The sequence below is a fragment of the Carcharhinus amblyrhynchos genome, chromosome 31 (assembly GCF_965287045.1).
Source record: "Carcharhinus amblyrhynchos chromosome 31, sCarAmb.v2.hapA, whole genome shotgun sequence".
NCBI lineage: Eukaryota > Metazoa > Chordata > Chondrichthyes > Carcharhiniformes > Carcharhinidae > Carcharhinus > Carcharhinus amblyrhynchos.
Genome location: NC_137354.1, coordinates 18,906,393 through 18,924,733, shown reverse-complemented (window position 1 = coordinate 18,924,733; position 18,341 = coordinate 18,906,393). Strand labels below are relative to the sequence as shown.

The window sequence follows — 18,341 nt, the reverse complement described above, 5'->3', positions numbered from 1 at the left end:
CAGCAGCTGGGTCGCCATTGTCGGGTTGGGCCGGGTGGAGCGGGCTCTGCAGGCTGCCTTCTGATTGCTCTTGCACCCAGGAAGGTAGGGAGACCCTCTAGGCCTGGAGGGATTGCCGGCCCATTGGCCTGCTGGGTCTCCTCATCCTAAACTGACCCAGCCCATACGGGAATCTGGAGGCCAGCTTTGAAAATTCAAATTTGCCTCCTTTCTATGGACTTAAATGATCCTGTACCCAGTGTGAAGAAAAATGGCCCAGAATCAGGATGGAGCTTGGGAATTTACACCAAATCCTGAGATGCGTAGGTTAGAGGGATTAGTAGGTAAATATGTGGGAATATGGGGATAGAGGCTGGGTGGGATTGTGATCGGTGCAGACCCTATGGGCTGGGTGGCCTCTTTCTGCGCTGTAGGGTTTCTATGAAATCAACAGGAGGGGCGATGTCTAATGTGTGGCCACGTTCAGGCGCGAGTAATCCAAGATGTTGACTCCAGCTGTTCTATTGGGCTGATTTTCCTGGTGACAGAGCTGCCACATACCACCGCACTCTGGGGATCTCAAACAAGAGCAAAGGCCCAAGCTTCATAAAATTGGCAGAGAATGTCTTCTGTTTGTCTGTCCCAATACACTGGGAGGTGCTGCTGTTCTGGTTGACAGGCCTGCCACGTTTTAAGGCCTTAAAAGGAATCATGTGGTTTAATTTTAGGCCACAGAGTCTTACTTGCAAACACAGGATCAAAACAGAAAAGATGGAGAAGTGTGACTAACCTCCATTGCGTGTGAGAGTTCCTTTGCATCAAATTGTCCTGGAGTTAGCATCAATCCCTCAATCACAGATTCGAAGTGCCCTCCGAGCTCTGATTTCAGTTCTTCAATTAGGCTCTATCACAATTTGGTAAGACATTAAAATGTAAAACTGTTGTTGAATAATCAGTAAAACAATAAAGTAGAGAATGCTCCTCCAAAGCATGTTTTGGGCTGCTTCTGACTGAGAGTTATAAAGTATGTAGTGGAGAGGCAGAACTTCAAGTTGAAAGTATTGACACAATTATTTTAGTGATCACAGAATCCCTACAGAGCAGAAGGAGGCCATTCGGCCTACTAAGCTTGCACCAATAACAATCCCACCCAGGCCCTATCACCGTAATCCTATGTATTTACCCTTCTAATCCCACTAACACTAAAGGACAACTTAGCTTGGCTACTCAACCTAACCTGCACATCTTTGGACTGTGGGAGAAAACCGGAACCTGCACAAAACCCACACAGACACGTGATAGCTAGCTACAACTATCAACATCCTGTCTTTGCAATCCTGGGATGAGACACCATTCCTTTATATTTAAAAGTAGAATCTGTGAAGGCATTTTTCCAAGCCTTGGTGTGGATAAGTGTTTGAATACATATGTAGCACTGGCATTGCTAAGATTGTTTGCTTCTGTCACCATAACATTCCCAGATTCTCTGTCTGCCTCAGCTAATCTGCTGCTAAATCTTTCTCACCTTTGTTCCCTTTAGATTGCACAATGCGCTCCTGGTTGATCTCCCACATTCTAATTTCTGTCACTCTGCTGTCCATGTCCCTTGCCAAGTCCCATTCATTCATCACCCCTGTACCTGCTGGACTACACTGGCTCTCAACTAAATAATGTCTCAAAGTCTTATCCTTGTTTTTAAACCTCTCCAAGACCTGAGTGGGTCTGAATCGTTCAATGGTTTCAAGAAGGAGATAGACGCATTTCTAAATTTAAAAAGGGATAAGAGGATATGGGGAACAAGTGGGGGAGGTGGATTTGAGATCAGGGAGAGATCAGCCACGATCTGACTGAATGGTGGAGCAGGGCTGAATTTGCCTACTTCTGCTCCTAAATGGTATGTGTTCTACCCCGGTCCTACCCTAAATCTGTTAGCTTTTTAAAATATATGATTTTTTCCCCACCCAAAAGCATATCAAACTTCAGCTACTTTTGCACTGAGTAATGCAAAGTATTTTTATGCTCTCCTTACAATAAAGTACAACTAACTGTTTGTCTAACTTACAAAGAAACCCTAATGCAAAAGAAACACAGAGTGCACATTATGTTACTTAAACACATATCTATTATTATCAGCAGGGGAATAATCCCAAAAAGAATTATATACAGGACATAATGGCATCTTTTCCACCAACAGTAGTTTCCAAATCTGAGCTCATTGGGGGAAAAGGTTCAATTGATTTTTCTGTTGATATAGTGACATTCAAGTGCGTGAAAAGTTAAGCAAAGGCGTGTTCGTTACCTGATCGTAACTTGATTTAAATGCTTCAATGATTTGCTGTCGTTGAAAACTGCTTCGACTTGTCAAAATATCGATAATTTCGTCTTCATTCGTTCCTGATGAATTAACAAAGAGATTAGCATCTGATTAAAATACTAATTAGATAACTGGCTTAGAAATAAAATATTACAGGGAAAGAAAGAGTCATACTGGACCTGAAACATCTGTTTCTCTCTCTCCACAGTGTGAGCTTTGAGTATTTTGCCATTTTTATTTCACATCTCTAACATCCGCATAGTTCTTTGCTTTATAACAGCAGCAGACGTGTAATTGGAGACCTGAGTTTGACACCCAACCTTCAGCATTGAACACACGCTGGAACTTTCCAGCTGTTCAAGTTGGCAGGATCTCCTGGTCCCCCTGCCAGTGTGGGGAAAGGGAAATGGGAAATCCCATTGACAGCAGAGGGATCCAGAAGATCCTGCCACTGGTCAATGGCATGCCACCTCCCACTGCAAGGAGCACACCACAGGGAGACCAGAGAATCTCACCCTTGGGGGGCAGAGGGAGGGGAGTGAACTTACCAACTCAACTGGAGTGACGATCGACAAGTAAGTAGGATCAGGTGAAGGGCGAGAAATGGAGTTCCCGTCCTGTTCTTCGCCTCTTGCAATGTTACCGGCGCTGCTTTGCCAGTGAAAATCAGATTTGCAACCTTTCAATAGCTAATTTAAATATAATTACTGAGTCCCGGATGCAATCATCCAGGTTCACTTGTCCTTACCTGCTCGTTGGTCGAGATCCTCACCGGCGAGGATCATATACGGTCCCCACCAACCGGGGGGCCAGAGGCCTCTTAAGCCCCTGAGCAACTGGGGGCAGGGCTGGGCAGTACCCCTTGAATCGTGCCACCGTGGCACTCTGCCAGTGCCAAGGGGGCAAAGAGTGCTTGCTTCAAGGAAGGAGGTGAAGTAGGAGTGACAGATCTCCCAGTGTACGCACTAGAACACAGCAGCCAGCTTCCTGGAGAGAATAGGTTCCGTCCACTCCTTCTGGTGGCAAGACTCACGTCTTTCTTTCCAAGTACCACGATTACATCTGGGAGCCCACCCAAAAAACAAAAATGAATGTGATTCTCTCCCATTTTAGCGCTTGTTCGGCACTTAGAATTTTTTTTGGTAAGATCACCCTCTTGGTCTTTCTGCAAGGTTACTTTGCCTGCTCTAAGTGTTCTTGGTGCTCAGTAGACTTTCAAAAGAAAATTGACAGCATCCATCGAGAGAAATACTGACTGAACGTGTTTGAGATAGCTAGAAAATGGAAGGAGAAAAGAAGATGGCTGCACACATGAACAGTAACTTGTTCTAAGATGTACAAAGAATTATGCTTTCATTTCTTTAAAAAAAGACAAAGCCAAGGGATGTCCTAATAGACTTCTACTCAGAAGCTTCCCAAGTCTAGAAGCACATGGAGGCAGACAGTCTATGTGCATACGGCAGTTCCAAAACTCATTTGGGTGGCATGGTGGCACAGTGGTTAGCACTGCTGCTTCACAGCTCCAGGGACCTGGGTTCAATTCCCGGCTTGGGTCACTGTCTGTGTGGAGTTTGCACATTCTCGTCGTGTGTGCGTGGGTTTCCTCCGGTTTCCTCCCACAGTCCAAAGATATGAGGGGTTAGGTTGATTGGCCATGCTAAGAAATTGTCCCTTAGTGTCCAGGGATGCGTAGGTTAGAGGGATTAGTGGGTACAATATGTAGGGATATGGGGGTAGGGCCTGGGTGAGACTGTGTTCGGTGCAGATTCACCGGGCTGAAGGGCCTCTTTCTGTACTGTAGGGCTCTATGATTCTATGATTTCCTGTACAGTTTGTGAGCCTGAAGCCAGAGGCTATAGCTTGAGAAGCACAATTCCATGTCAAGCGTGGCTGAACAGGAGACACTTCTGCTCTTGCTGTAAGTGTATTGGAAGAAGTTGTAAGTTGATAATCAACCTGTTTGGTGATCAAAGTTTCCATGTCCATCAAGTCCTGGGATGGGATTTCATCCTTAAAAAACGTAGGGCACGATCTTACGGCTTCTTCCTGCCTGGCTTTCAGCAAGGCAAGGTGATAAGATCAGAAAGGGCGTGAAGCCAATTTAAAATTTGGTAAATACGTCTATCGTTGGGGCTCATTTACCAACTTGTCGAGTTGAGGTTCACCTCAGCAAGAATCACAGATGGTCTCCACCGGCAGAGACCAGACACGATGGCTTCATCAGGGGTTGGGAGAGGAGAAGAATCGGAGGACATTGAAGCCCCCAGGTGGTCAGGGGCAGTGCCAGCCCAGCAGTGCCCACCTGGCACCACCGATGTGCTAGGGACAGTGCCAAAGGGGTGGGGCCTGAGTGGGGGCAGAACCTGTGGGGATGGAGGGAAGAGAACTCTGCTGGGATGACTGGTGGCAATAAGGGGGAAACTCTGCAGCTGGGGGAGATCAGCATGAGATGGATGGGGGAAGGCAGCAGGAAACCTCTGGGAGATCAGGGTGCCTGCGCAATGGCACCCCCTAGAGCTAAGCAGCCGGCTTCCCTGGAGAACGCTGGCTCGACCCAATGCTCCCCCAACTAATGGTGAGAATCACATTTTTTTTTGCACTTACTTGCCATAAGGTTGCAACTCGCAGCTTACCCAAAAAGAACGGTGTGATTTTCTCCTGTTTCCTTGTTCAGCACTTAGGATATTTTTCATAAGATTGCTCTTGTATCACTATTGTAATGCAGGAAACAGCCAATTTGTGCACAGCAACCTCCACCAAACAGTAATGTAATAAGGGCAGAGCATGTATTTTTAATGACACACTTGTTTGAGTGATAAATATTGGCCAGAGCACCAGTACAGCTCTTCTTCAAAACAGGGGGAAGATGGGGCATGGTGTTAATGGCTCTTCTGAAAGATGGCACCTTCAACAGCCTGGTATTGGATGGCACGGTGGTGGCACAGTTGTTAGCATTGCTGTCTCACAGGGCCAGGAACCCGGGTTCAATTCCGGCCTCAGGTGACTGTCTATGAGGAGTTTGTACATTCTCCCCATCTATGAGTGGGTTTCCTCAGGGTGCTCCGGTTTCAGTGCGGTTTAGGTGGATTGACCGTAGTTAATTGCCTGTTAGTGTCAGGGGGTTTAGTGGGGTTAATACAGGGGAATAAGGCCTGGGTAGGATGGTTGTCAGTGCAGGCTCGATGGACAGAATTGTCTCCTCCTATACTGTAGGAGTTCAATGATATTCTCGCAGTGCATCACTCAAGAGGCAAGAGTATTACTAATTCATAGAATTATAGAATCCTGACAGTGCAGAAGGAGGCCATTTGGCCCATCGAGTTTGCACCGATCACAATCCCACCCAGGCCCTGTTTCTGTAACCCCACATGTTTACCCTGCTAATCCCCCTGACACTACGGTCAATTTACTACGACTAATCAACCTAGCCAGCACATCTTTGAACTGTGGGAAGAAACTGGAGCACCCAGAGGAAAACCTTGTAGACACAGGTAGAATGTGCAAACTCCACACAGACAGTGACCCGAGGCTGGAATTGAACCCGGGTCCCTGGCACTGTGAGGCAGAAGTGCTAATCACCGTCCCACCCCAAATTAATTAATTAAGCCACAGCTGACATAATAAAGGGAAGCTTGCAGGGTACATCAAAGCATAATACTTTTTAGGAGTTAATTCTGGATGAAATCCATAAATTAGCACAGTTGTTTAATTTGCAGTCTGGGAACTGAGTAAAGTGCTAATCGATTGATGGTGGAAGCAGGAGCTTTATTTGCACACTTTAGACTGACGGGATTAATGAGGGAGTATGATTTCTAAACAACCTGTCTCGTATCAAAGGTCATAGTGCAGCAACTTCAGAATGGTTTGTAAGGAATGGAGAATAGAAACAGAAATTCAACCAAAAATTTACTTGAAAAATATAGCTGAAGATTTACATACTTGTGAAAAGTGTATTTGTGAAAAATACAGCATTTTAAATTAAGCTGCAGGTTTACACATCCTCAAACTCCACTGTGGTTCAAATCTTGAAAAAATTCAAACAAAATACAGGGTGCGATTTTACCACCTCGCCACGCCTGGTGGTCAGCACGGTGAGCCGGGGGAATAACGTGCAAAGCTAAAAATCTGATTCACACCTGGCGCCAAATATTCGCACCTTGGGTGGCACAGTGGTTTGCACTGCTGCTTCACAGCTCCAGGGACCTGGGTTCGATTCCCGGCCTGGGTCACTGTCTGTGTGGAGTTTGCACGTTCTCCTCCTGTCTGCGTGGGTTTCCTCCGGGTGCTCCAGTTTCCTCCCACAGTCCAAAGATTGGGTTGATTGGCCATGTTAAAATTGCCCCTTAGCGTCCCAGGATGTGTAGGTTAGAGGGATTAGTGGGTAAGATATCTAGAGATATGGGGGTAGGGCCTAGGTGGGGCTGTGGTCAGGGCAGACTTGATGGGCCAAAGGGTCTCTTTCTGTGCTATAGGGTGCTATGATTCTATGAAATAGTGTGCGATCTTCCCGGCTCCTCTCCAACAGCACCAACCATCTCATGCCCAGAGAGCTTATTAGCATAAGGTTGACTGAATTTTGACACCATTAGTGAGTTCAGCACGCATACTTCCCACCTCCTCCCACCCCCTAATACTTTCCACCTCTCCAGTGGGACATCACACTGGTGCCAGTTAGTATAGGTCTTTCAAATTGGTCACCGCTGGCTCGGGGCCCATGTTGCGCACATTCACCCTAATTCTGAATGAGGGGCCGCATGGTGGCACAGTGAGTTAGCACTGATGCCTCAGTGCCTCAATTCCTGTCTTGCATCACTGTCTGTGCAGAGCTTGCACATTCTCCCCATGTCTGCATGGGTTTCCTCCGGGTGCTCCAGTTCCCTCCCACAGAGCAGAAGACATACTGGTTAGGGTGCATTGGCCATGCTAAATTCTCCCTCAGTGCTTCCGAACAGGAGTGTGGCGACTAGGGGACTTTCACAATAACCTCATTACAGTGTTAATGCAAGGCCAATTGTGACTAATAAATAAATAAACTCATAAATAAGGTAAAAATATGAGGTTGCATCCCAATCCCACTAATGCCGCTATGGTCACCCTGTCATCTCTCTGCTGGGCGGGCTGTGTGTCTGACTGCTGACACACGCCCCACTAACAGTAACAAGAATCAGGGCTAGCGGCCGTTGCCCCAGACAAGGGAGCTTGGTAGGGGTTAACACGGCTCCTCCACCTGCATGGACTCTGCAGTGTTCTCAACAGTGTGCATCCATCACAGAAACATACCGAGGATGCTTCTGCACCTTCTGTCTGAACTGCAAGCCATTCCTGGAAGCCCAGACACACTCACTCAGGTCCATGGCTCAAGGTTTTCTGATGGGGAGCTCCGCACAGTCACTCTTATGCTCCCTTTGCCCACCATGGTGAGGATGTGGCAATGGTCAGGAACCCATTGAGGTAGCCAATGATATGAGGGTGCCAGTGTCCACTCTCATGGGGATACTGGGAGGGGGCGAGGGGCCCACAATGGCCCTATCCCAGAGCAACAATGGATTCTGCATTAAAGTCAGAGAGCTGGAAGGCATACTCCTGGCTGCTGTGGTGATTGAGGGAGATGGCCTTGGGTGGCAAGGCCAACCCAGACTAGAGGCCACAATGGGACGGGGGCTGCCAGTTAGGGCTGCCCATCGGCTTGAGGATGGCAGAGACGGAAACCCAGGCTCTACAGGACCCACAAGTCATTCGTTGGACACTGTGTGCGCCGCAGACTGCATCTCCGGGAGACAGTGTGGCACCTTGTGCCATGTCCTCACAGACTTGGCACCTCGTGGGACAGGAAGACACCCACTCCCAATGGCAGTGAAGGTCACAGCGACAACATCTATGCCAGCAGGTCCTTCCAGGCCTCCAGAAGAGATCTCTGCACCTGTGAGATCACGGATGCCCTGTTTGCCTGAGCAGGCAACTACTTCCACACGGAGCAGGCCCAACTGCAAGTCGGGACTGCAGGCATTGCCGCCATGACCCGAAGCCCCACGTACAAGGGGCTACTGATGGCACACATGTCACCCTGTGGGCCCCATGGGTAATTGGAAGGGATTCCACTCCTTTACCGTCCAGATAGCCAGTGATCAGTGGCTGAACATCATGTAGGAATCTGAGGAACTCCCCAGGCTGCTATGACGGCTGAGATCATGGCTAATGATCCCAGTGCAGAGGCCTGAGACTGAGGCGGAGACCCGTTATAGTGGGGCCCATGCTGCCACCTGGCGTCGATCGGTGCATCAGGCTCTTGAAGATGTGGTTCCCCTGCATGCACCGCTCTGGCAGTTCCCTCTAGTACAGCACCACCCCCCCGACAGTCTCCTGCATCGTGTTGCTCTGCAGTGTGCACCATTCATGGTGCGGCCGCAGAGAGACATCCTGGAGGAGGAAGAGGGGGAACCAAGCAGATGACCATGAGGTGGAGGCAAACCAGGAGAATGAGGAGGAGCCGGAGGATGGAGGACGGGCAGTGGCTAGAGCCCAGCAAGGCAGAACGGTGAAGGAAACCCTCATCATCACAAGGTTCTCCCACTCGGAGGCGTGGTGTCCCGAAAAAAGTGACCCCAAAGCCTCACCGCTAAAATGTCCCACCGAGGTGACTGCATCATCGTTGGCAGGTGGTGCCCTTGCCGACTGGTCAGAGTTCTCCGTGGAACTTTCCTCGGAACTTTCCTCCGAATATTCCTCGGAGCTTTCCTCAGAGGTGTCAATGGGGCTCTCCTCTCGGGTCTCCTCGGGGGCTTTGGGGGTCTCCTCCAGGGTCTCGACGGGGACTCCGGAGTGCCCAGCTTTACCAGGTTTGCCCCCTGCAAAAGAAGACTCACGGTTCAGAGCAAGAGAGGGACAAGCGTCTGGGCGGATTGCGACTTACTTGAGACAGGTTTTGTGGCACGTGCTGACGCTGTCTCCACTGACAACTCCATGGCATGTTCCTCAAAGGGAGTCAGGAGACACAGCTCGGAGAGCCCCCCCGCCCAGCCCCTGTGGATTATGGGCTGTCTTGTCCTATGGGCACAAGAGGGGGGACTGAAAGCCTGATGGCTGGAAGTGTGTGGTGTGTCGGGGGGGTCAGGTGGCATATTTTAGTACCGTGCTTCAGCAGACAGGGATTGTGAGGGGGATGCCAGAGGGGTTGGAGGCAGATGCTCAGAGATTGGGTGCTAGACTCCCCCGGCCTTCATGAGGCGCGTTGATGTGGACACTGCAGGCGCACGGATGGTGCTGATGCCAGGGCGGGACAGACACTCATCTGAATGAAGTCACTCATTTTCTCAGGGCACTGGCAGTCGGTCCTCCATGTCAGTGTTTGGGCACAGACAGATGCTGCCACCACTTCCCAGCTCGACCCTCCGAGGGGACAAGCTGGCCCTCCTCTCCTCTACAGCGTCCGGCAGCCATCCAAGCTCTCCGTTGGTGAAGCCTGGAGATGTTGTAAAGGTGCCATGACGTGACTGAGTGTGGATCCAGTGGGAGTGTGTAGAGGCGGCAGCAGTGTCTAAATACAGCCACCCCAGCTTAATGGCTTATAGCCCTGGCTGGTTCCTGTACCTGGAGATTCTATAACGGCACGATTCTCAAGTGTTGGAGGATTCTGATGTGGAACGTGCCTGAGATTTAAGTGCAGATCACTCCATTTTCCCCACCATTATGACTGGTTCATTGCACCCAGTAAGATTATGTGAGAGGTGAAAAATTGGGTTCACATCCAGTTTCTTGCTTCACGCAAATCATACCGGCTGTTTTGCCGGCAAGTTTGGCTTCGCACTCAAAGGGCACAAAGCCATTTAGATATTAATGGCATGTTGTATCTGCCATCAGAGTCATAGAACACTCCAGCACAAACAGGCCCTTCGGCCCACAAGTTGCGCTGAAAGTCCTGGATGGCAACCTCCGGCCTCATTTGCACTTACCTCCTCGCCGATCAGACCCCTTCACCCCAATGGCGAAAATCACAGCCGGTCTCCACCATTGAAACTCTCGGGTGATTGGGGGGGCATGACCGGACAGTGTCCATGGGGCAATGCCAGCCTGACACTGCCCACTATAAATGTCCTGGGGCCTCTTGCATCCAAGAGGATGAGGCCATGAAAGGGTGGAGCTCTGTGGAGGGAAGGGGATGGGGAAGTTCTGCAAGGGGGGGGGGTAGGCAGGGGAGGGTTGTGGAGCAGGAAGGGGGCTCTGCTAGGGGTGGAGGGGAGCTCATTCGGTATTTCAAATTGATCTCCCCCCCAGGAGATCTCTTGGGAAAATTTTGCCCAAAGCGTTGACTGGAATGATACATCTCTTCCAGTCTTCTGCTACGCTAAGGAGTTTTGCTTCATATGTGCCAACCTAGAACACTAAAAATAAACTGATCAACAGTTTAAAACACACACAGTCCTGAATATTGGCTCAATATGTTAGCAATATGGAAAGTGCTGTGGGATAACAGACTGTTAACCTAAGCAGCAAGAATCCAACGTTTAATTAGTTTACTGTAGGGAAGGGAATCACACACAAAAATGGAGTGATGGTTGATTTGGAAACCACAGGAGGAGGATTTGAATGTTACACACCCATGAGATATTCTCCACAGGATAGACAGAACATTCTGATTCACGGCATTTCATTTGATTTGTCTGGAATTCCGAAAAGCCTGCTTTCCTTTATCTGTCAAGCAAAACAATTTCTCCTGGAGGAACTTCAGGCATTTTAAAGATTAAAATGCTGGCGAGATGTATTGGCTCCAATTGAATTCTGAAGTGATCGGTTTAACGTACTCCAGGTGCATCATGCTGATTTGCAAACCAAAGTCTTTACAAGTTACACCTACAATCCAACTAGCCATATATCTGGCATTCACAAAAAAATTTGCCTTCTCGATGTATTCTTGTCCCGGAACCCATCACAACCCAGTGGTAGATAGCAATTACCCAGATTGAGAATATTCTTTTATTCGATTATTTTAAGTAGCTTCAATGTTATTGAGAAGTAGGATCACCCTCTCTTTAGGTGCTGATCAAACAGATCTCCATCTCATCAACTTCTTATATAGAACCTTTAGTGCAGTAAACCACTCCTGCTTTACAGGAGTATCAGACGAAATTTCGACAGAACCGAAAAGGGCAACTTGGTCGCGGAGGCAAGTTTTAAGGAGAATCTTAAGAGAAGGGAAGGGTATTCAGCTGGCGAGAGGTATGGGGTCAGAATTCCAGAGCTTAGGCTGCGTCCACTGCAGGGCAGACAAAGAAAGTAGGGGCACACAAGAAGCCCAAGTTGGGACATTGCCTATTTCTTTCTGGAAGTTTAATACATGAAGCTAGAAAGTACTGTTGGGGCTAACAGAAGATGATCGTTTTAACATGTCAAATATTCTTCTATCCATTATTTTTGAAATATCATATGAAATTAACAGATTAATAATGTCAAAATTATGGGCAGCAGAATGTTTATGTACTCATTAAGCATTCATTTGTTATCAGTAAAAGTAATTTCAAGCTTATATTTTCAAAGACTGGAAATTAATTCATTATATATTACAATCTTTGAAAAGGGAAAACCAGCATGAAAGGGGGGTGTAACAAGACAAGCTTTGGAACCTGGATTCTGTATTCTCAAATGTATCAGTCTGACAGCCTCCAGTCTGATTACTAGTGCCACATCTCATGCTTGACCTGTGGCTGTTATCTGTCCAAAATGGAAGTGCAGATTACCTTCCCAATTTTTGTACCATTCTTCCATATCGAAGCAACCAAATGGAATTTTCAGAATGTCAGAGGATAAATGAATGCTGCAGTCATGTGCAAATTGCACTATGGGAGACTCCTAATTGTGAAAATATTAGTATAATACTGAACAAGATCTTTCAACATTTTCATTCCAAATTTGACAACTGCAGTGTGAGAAATGCTAACACACAGCAGATATTGACCAGGACAATGCCTCGATTTCAAGAAAACAGGTGCAACTAGTTTTGAAGTAAATAGACTTCACAAAAGACAATAAATAGGCACTCCTGCCACAAAACTTTTATTGAAAAGGCAAACAGAAAACATTCAAAAAGGTATATTTTAACAGCTTGCTGTGTTTGACTTCTTGGGGATAAGCACTAAATAAATCTGCCTGTAACTTAAGCTGTCATTTTAATGTTTTAGTTCCTCAAAGTTACATGCAACCAATTAGTGGGAGACAGCAACATTTGGTTATTATTGAACTTGCCCTCCAAGCTATCTGCTTTGTTAATTATGGTCATTTTTCTTTGCTTAATGTATACAAGCTGGTGACACAGAGAAGTTGATTCTCTGAGCGTTGGCATACGTGTTACCATGCCTCATCTACTTTGGCTTAAGCCAGCTTTTTTATTTAACCCACTTTCACTAATCGCTAACGATTATCTCATCTTAAAAAGTAATCGCCGTTTTAACATCTTACTCTGGAGCTAACGATCATTAGCACTACTGCCTCACAATGCCAGAGACCCGGGTTCGATTCCTGCCTTGGGTCACTACCTGTGCGGAGTCTGCATGGGTTTCCTCCGGGTGCTCCAGTTTCCTCCCACAATCCAAAGATGTGCTGATTGGAGTGCATTGGCCGTGCTAAATTCTCCTTCAGGCACCAGAGTATGGCAACCAGGGGATTTTCACAGTAACTTCATTGCAGTGTTAATATAAGCTTACTTGTGACACAAATAAATAAACTTTGAACTCCTCTGTAGAAGGGGTTTGCTATTGAACCTGCACAGCAAATTCTGCAACAACAGCATGACCTGAATTGTGCCAATCAAGAAAATTCTTAATAGTGAATCAAGGGCCTTTGAGTAAATCAGTGTAGACTGGAGGATAACAAGGATACGTCTAGTAAACAGTCACTTTAGCAATATTGTTTTCCCTCAACCACTGAAGAAGATTGATCAGAACTTCTCCAACATACTGCCACTGAACACTGCCCACTGAGTTTGCAGGTTAAAGAGGTTCGTCACATGTGCAAAGGTGCCTGTGGGCAATAGTGATGGCTTGTCTGCCTTAAGCAACCAGAAACACAGACCACCTGGCTGCCATGGGGAAGGGACTGAAAAAGGAGGCCCCACTCCACCCACACCCAGTGGCCCAATGCAGTCGTCTCTCCTCAAATCACACAGTTAAACAGGAAAACGTATCGAAAACTTCATTTACCTAGTCCTTTCATAGCACCGCGAAGATTCTCTGCATCGTGATAAGCGTTAAAGCCTGGACTTGGTCTGACTGTACCCCTATTCTGTATAAGTAGGGGAAAGAAAACACAACCATAAAATTTTAAATCAACCATTTCATTCAAAAATTTAAAATGTTTTAAGTGGAACTATTTTAACAGAGATTAAAATTAAGCAATGAATCATTCTCTACAAGTTGCACAAGCGTTGTGCGTTGTGCGTTTTTCTGAGCTTGTGATTCACAAATTGGATTTACAGTTCAGAATTTCTCTCTCCAACATTGTGCTGCCATATTTATACCACAGTATTCAAAAATAGAGCAAGACTCTTAAAAATTGAAATTTGTCTCTTTATTCACCACTATATATATATGGGCATGCCCAAGTTTAATTTTACTTTAATTGGGAGGGCACAATGGGTGGCATGGTTAGACCCTGTTTCCTTGCTGGATTGCTCTAATTCACTCCCAAACCTTGGATACATCGCTCAGCAGAAAATACACGGGAAGCTCACCAAGCTCTTCCATCACCTCAGATGACGATAGATAACATGGCCAATCCAATGATACAGACAATTGGTCTGATCTATTTATTGGTTAAATTCCTAACAGAAATAAGATTTTAATACAGTCAATATGTATATAAATAGAGAGAACACAAGAAAAAAAAAGCATTTCAAATGACTCGCCAACTTTAAGGGCATTCAAATGGTCATTGGATAGACATATGGATAATATTGGAATAGTTTAGGTTAGAGGGTCATTAGGTTGGTTCCATTGGTCGGCGCAACATCAAGGGTCAAAGGGCCTGTACTGTGCTGTAATGTTCTATGTTCTAAATCCTTAAGTGTCTCTCAGCAAAAACTTTAAAAAAAAACCTTTGAATAGAAGATTATATACAGAATTCCTCTTGCATTTCCTCACAGCTCTTTTTAACACCAACCAAATAAACTAACTCAAATTAAATTAGGGTCAAATTAAAAGGTGCAGCTCCCCAAAAAGGAAGGGGACAGCCCAAACAAAAAAACAAAGTTGAAAGGAAACTTAAAACATTAAATCAAAATGTGAGCATTTCCTCACAGCAAAGTATAAAGGGAATGGGCAGTCTCAAGAAGAGTCTAAGACTCTACAGTATTTTTACTTTGAAAATGGAGTCCTGCCTTGGGTCACTACCCAAAATCTGTCAGAGAAACCCAAGAAATTGTGATATTTTTCTGTTGGTAATATTACAACCATTGCTATTTATCACCATCAAAAATATGTACTACTAAAAGCGTTCAAAAGTTTACCAAATAAACAAGGTAGTCAATGATGTTCATTTTGGTTTGCTTTAGCAAAAAGCAAACACACACAAAATGGATTTTTTGCTAACTGGTATGGCTCCATGACACAAGTGTTCATGGTGGCACTGCTGCGTCACAGTGCCAGGGACTGTGCTTTGGGTGACTGTGTGGAGTTTACAGGTTCTCCCCGTGGGTTTCCTCTGGGTGCTCCGATTTCCTCCCACAGTCCAAAGATGTGCAGGTTAAGTGTATTGGTTATGGTAAATGTGTGGGGTTATATGGAAAGGGCAAGGGGAGAGGGCCTGCTTAAGATGCTCTGTCAGAGAGTCTATGCAGACTCGATAGGCTGAATGGTCTTCTTCTGCTCTGTAGGGATTCTATGAAGAATTGGAAAGAGAAAAATGAACAAGTTACAGCCTTAGTTAGATAAATTAAGGAACTAGGCCCATGTGGTAAATACTGTTCAATATGGTTAAGTGCATTTTTGCTCAGGAAAAAGTCAGGTATGCTTATACAATGCAGGGGTATGCATTAAAAGGTTTTAATGAGACTGATAGCTGATTAAATAACAATCCAAAACTAGTATGATGGGACTATAATGAAGGTATAAATGATTTTAGGTTGTACTGTTGGGACAATACCAGATAAGCAATGCCATGCTTAGACTATGCAAGGCTTTAAGTATGGCTGTACTAAGAGATTGTGTCCCATTTTGGTTCTGACACTTGTGGGTGGGGGAGTGGGAAGGGAGAGATGTTGGAGTCTCTCCCATCACCACCCATTGTTCCAGTTTACAACATACATGCAAAGGTCATGTTGCCACAGCAACTCTCTCTCCAACACACCTCCGCCCCTATAAAACTAAGATCAAGCTTGTTAGCCATCTGCCCTAACATCTCAGGCTCAGTTCCAAGTTTCACTTGACAAGGTTCCTGACAAGTACCTTGGAATGTGTCCATTTGTTAAAAGCAAATGCTCAATTTGGGTGGCAGTCTCAGGTGACTGTGTGGAGTTTGTACATTCTCCCCATGCCTGCATGGGTTTCCTCTGACAGTCCAAAAAGATGTGTGGATTAGGTGAACTGGCCATGCTGATGTGCCCCTTAGTATCAGGGGGACGAGCAGGATAAATACGAGGGGGTATGGGAGTAGGGCCTGGGTGGGATTGTTGTCGGTGCAGGATCGATGGGCTGAATGGCTTCCTACTATACTGTAAGGATTCTATGATGATCTATGATAAAATACAAGTTTCTATTTTAGGGTGAATAAGTTGCTTGTATCATTATAGGCTCCCAGAGGTGGGGATAGAAAATAATTAGATTCTGTCTATTTGGGTAGATTTAGATGGGCAAGAATAATAGATCTGATACTGTTGCATCGTCCTCCGATGACAAATCAAGTGACCACACCTTAAAATGTTGAACCACTGTAGGAAAGGACGGGGAGGGTTGCATTTAAAGAGCATTTCAGCATTTCTTCAACATCCTTAACATGGATCTTACATTTGGAAACCGAAATACAAAATACTCTGTAAAATTCACCAACATCGTACCAAAATTACACATGATTATATGGATATGAAGGCTTGCATCTGCGCAGTGGTGGGCAATGATTACAACCTGGAATTATGCACCAGCGTAAAAATCTGCCTCTGGAAACTGGGTGTGACAGAATCAACAGTTGCTCAATAAAAAGGTAGCTCTCCCGATTATTTCAGAGACACGTTGTTAAGAAAATGTAGCTACATGCCCAGCATGGCGAACTATCCTGCTGTGTTACTGTAGCACAGAAAAACATCTTCCTGATATGAGAAAGGTTCCTGTTTCTCAGTGACAGGGGAAAAAAAACACAAAATTGAAAGCCTTAACAAGTCTTGCTTCCCCATTTCTGATCGATTTTTAATCACGTACAAGAAAGCAATGTGACCGATCACAGGTTTCTCTGAAAGTGCAAATTCGCCTTACAATAACAAATGGTTAGGGTTACACATTACAGAGGCTTTAGTCTCATTACAAAGGGTTTACTCTTATTAGTGGATGTTTAGTTTAATTAGCTTGTACCATGGTTGACAGCAAATTGGGGAACTCCCCAAATAAATGAACATTGCTGTACTGTTTCCCCAACCTCAGCATGCCGACACTCAAAACCATATTCATGTCCTGTACAGTCCACCTGGTGAGAAAGTTGTCAATTTATCGCCCCTCAAGATCACGCCTTGGTTGATAGAAGGAAATGGGTTACGGCTGGGAGAAATGAACAGACCTCAGATCGCCTCCACCTTTTAAGTAATCTGAACAATTCATATACACTGAATTTATAAAGCGCCCGAGAAACATAATATACTATCTGCTACTTACATTGTATCTGCCTTTATCAGCCATTCTCTGGGAATCAGATGAATGAATTTACAGATGAGCTGCACAGACAAGCGAATGCAGAGAACTGCCTACTATGTGCTTTGCCTTCTAGCTGAAGAAGGAACACTCTCTGGTTTGATGATATTTCTTCTCAATGAGAGCTATTGAATAGATATAGGTGTGTCCCAGTTACTCAATTTGTCCATGCAGGATTTGATTTGTAAGAGAGGCGTTCCGGTAGCCACCAGTCCCATTTGGCAACATCTGCCCAGTCACCAATAGCAGACTGATAGCATCCGTCCTCATCATATTACACCCTGCCCTGGAAAGAGTCTCTTTCTCGCCAGCCTCCCAGGTATTGCTTCTGTACAAAACAGTGCAAAAGATTCACTCTCTCATTATGTTGCTGAACTGCTACTCAATCCAATGTTGAGTCATTGCAGCCTCTGCTTACCATACGGGGTGTGTAGTCTCGAGTGTTAAGTACCTCCTAGCGGTGGTTTCTTGGTATGAGTAACAGGAGCTTGAGAGACAGGTTGTCGGATTTTCTCAACTGATGGGGAGAGTTTAAAGTTTATTTATTAGTGTTAGAATTAGGCTTACATTAACGCTACAATGAAGCTACTGTGAAAATTCCCCAGTTGCCACACTCTGGCGCCTATTTGGGTACACTGAGGGAGAATTTAGCACGGCCAATGTACCCTAACCAGCACATCTTTCGGACTGTGGGAGGAAACCTGAGCACCTGGAGGAAACCCACGCAGACACGGGGAGAATGTACAGGCTCCGCACAGACAGTGACCCAAGACGGGAATCGAACCCGGGTCCCTGGCACTATGAGGCCATGATGTGGGGATGCCGGCGTTGGATTGGGGTAAGCACAGTAAGAAGCCTCACAACACCAGGTTAAAGTCCAGGAGCACAAGCTTTCGGAGTGTCGCTCCTTCTTCAGGTGAGGCAGCAGTGCTAACCATCGTGACATGTGTGTTTCTGGAGGAAGAAGTGAGAAAGAGATATGAAGGGGTGGAAGGAGGAAAGTTGAGAAGCCAATGGAGATGAGGGAAATAATTTCCAGATATGGCAGCAGCATAAGCAATGGAGGTTCAGATAATCTATTCTTTCTGTCCAGATACCTTGGCAAATGGAATTGGAAAATGGGTGCAGGAACATGCAATATCCTCTAGTTTGCATGTTGGGATTATGTT

The 18,341-nt window shown here is 45.9% G+C and overlaps 1 protein-coding gene across 1 annotated transcript in view; it reads right to left on the bottom strand.

Moving 5' to 3' along the window:
* LOC145360434 (annexin A4-like) overlaps positions 1 to 17,473 on the bottom strand; it is a 46,028-nt gene extending 28,555 nt beyond the window's left edge. The window contains exons 1-4 of the mRNA XM_080215646.1: positions 17,137 to 17,473; positions 13,483 to 13,564; positions 2,279 to 2,373; positions 770 to 883 (exon numbers count right to left, since the gene is read on the bottom strand). Of these exons, the coding sequence (XP_080071772.1) occupies positions 770 to 883; positions 2,279 to 2,373; positions 13,483 to 13,564; positions 17,137 to 17,160 (315 nt within the window). The 5' untranslated portion in view covers positions 17,161 to 17,473. The remainder of the gene's footprint in view (positions 1 to 769; positions 884 to 2,278; positions 2,374 to 13,482; positions 13,565 to 17,136) is intronic.
* Between the last annotated feature and the right edge of the window lie 868 nt (positions 17,474 to 18,341).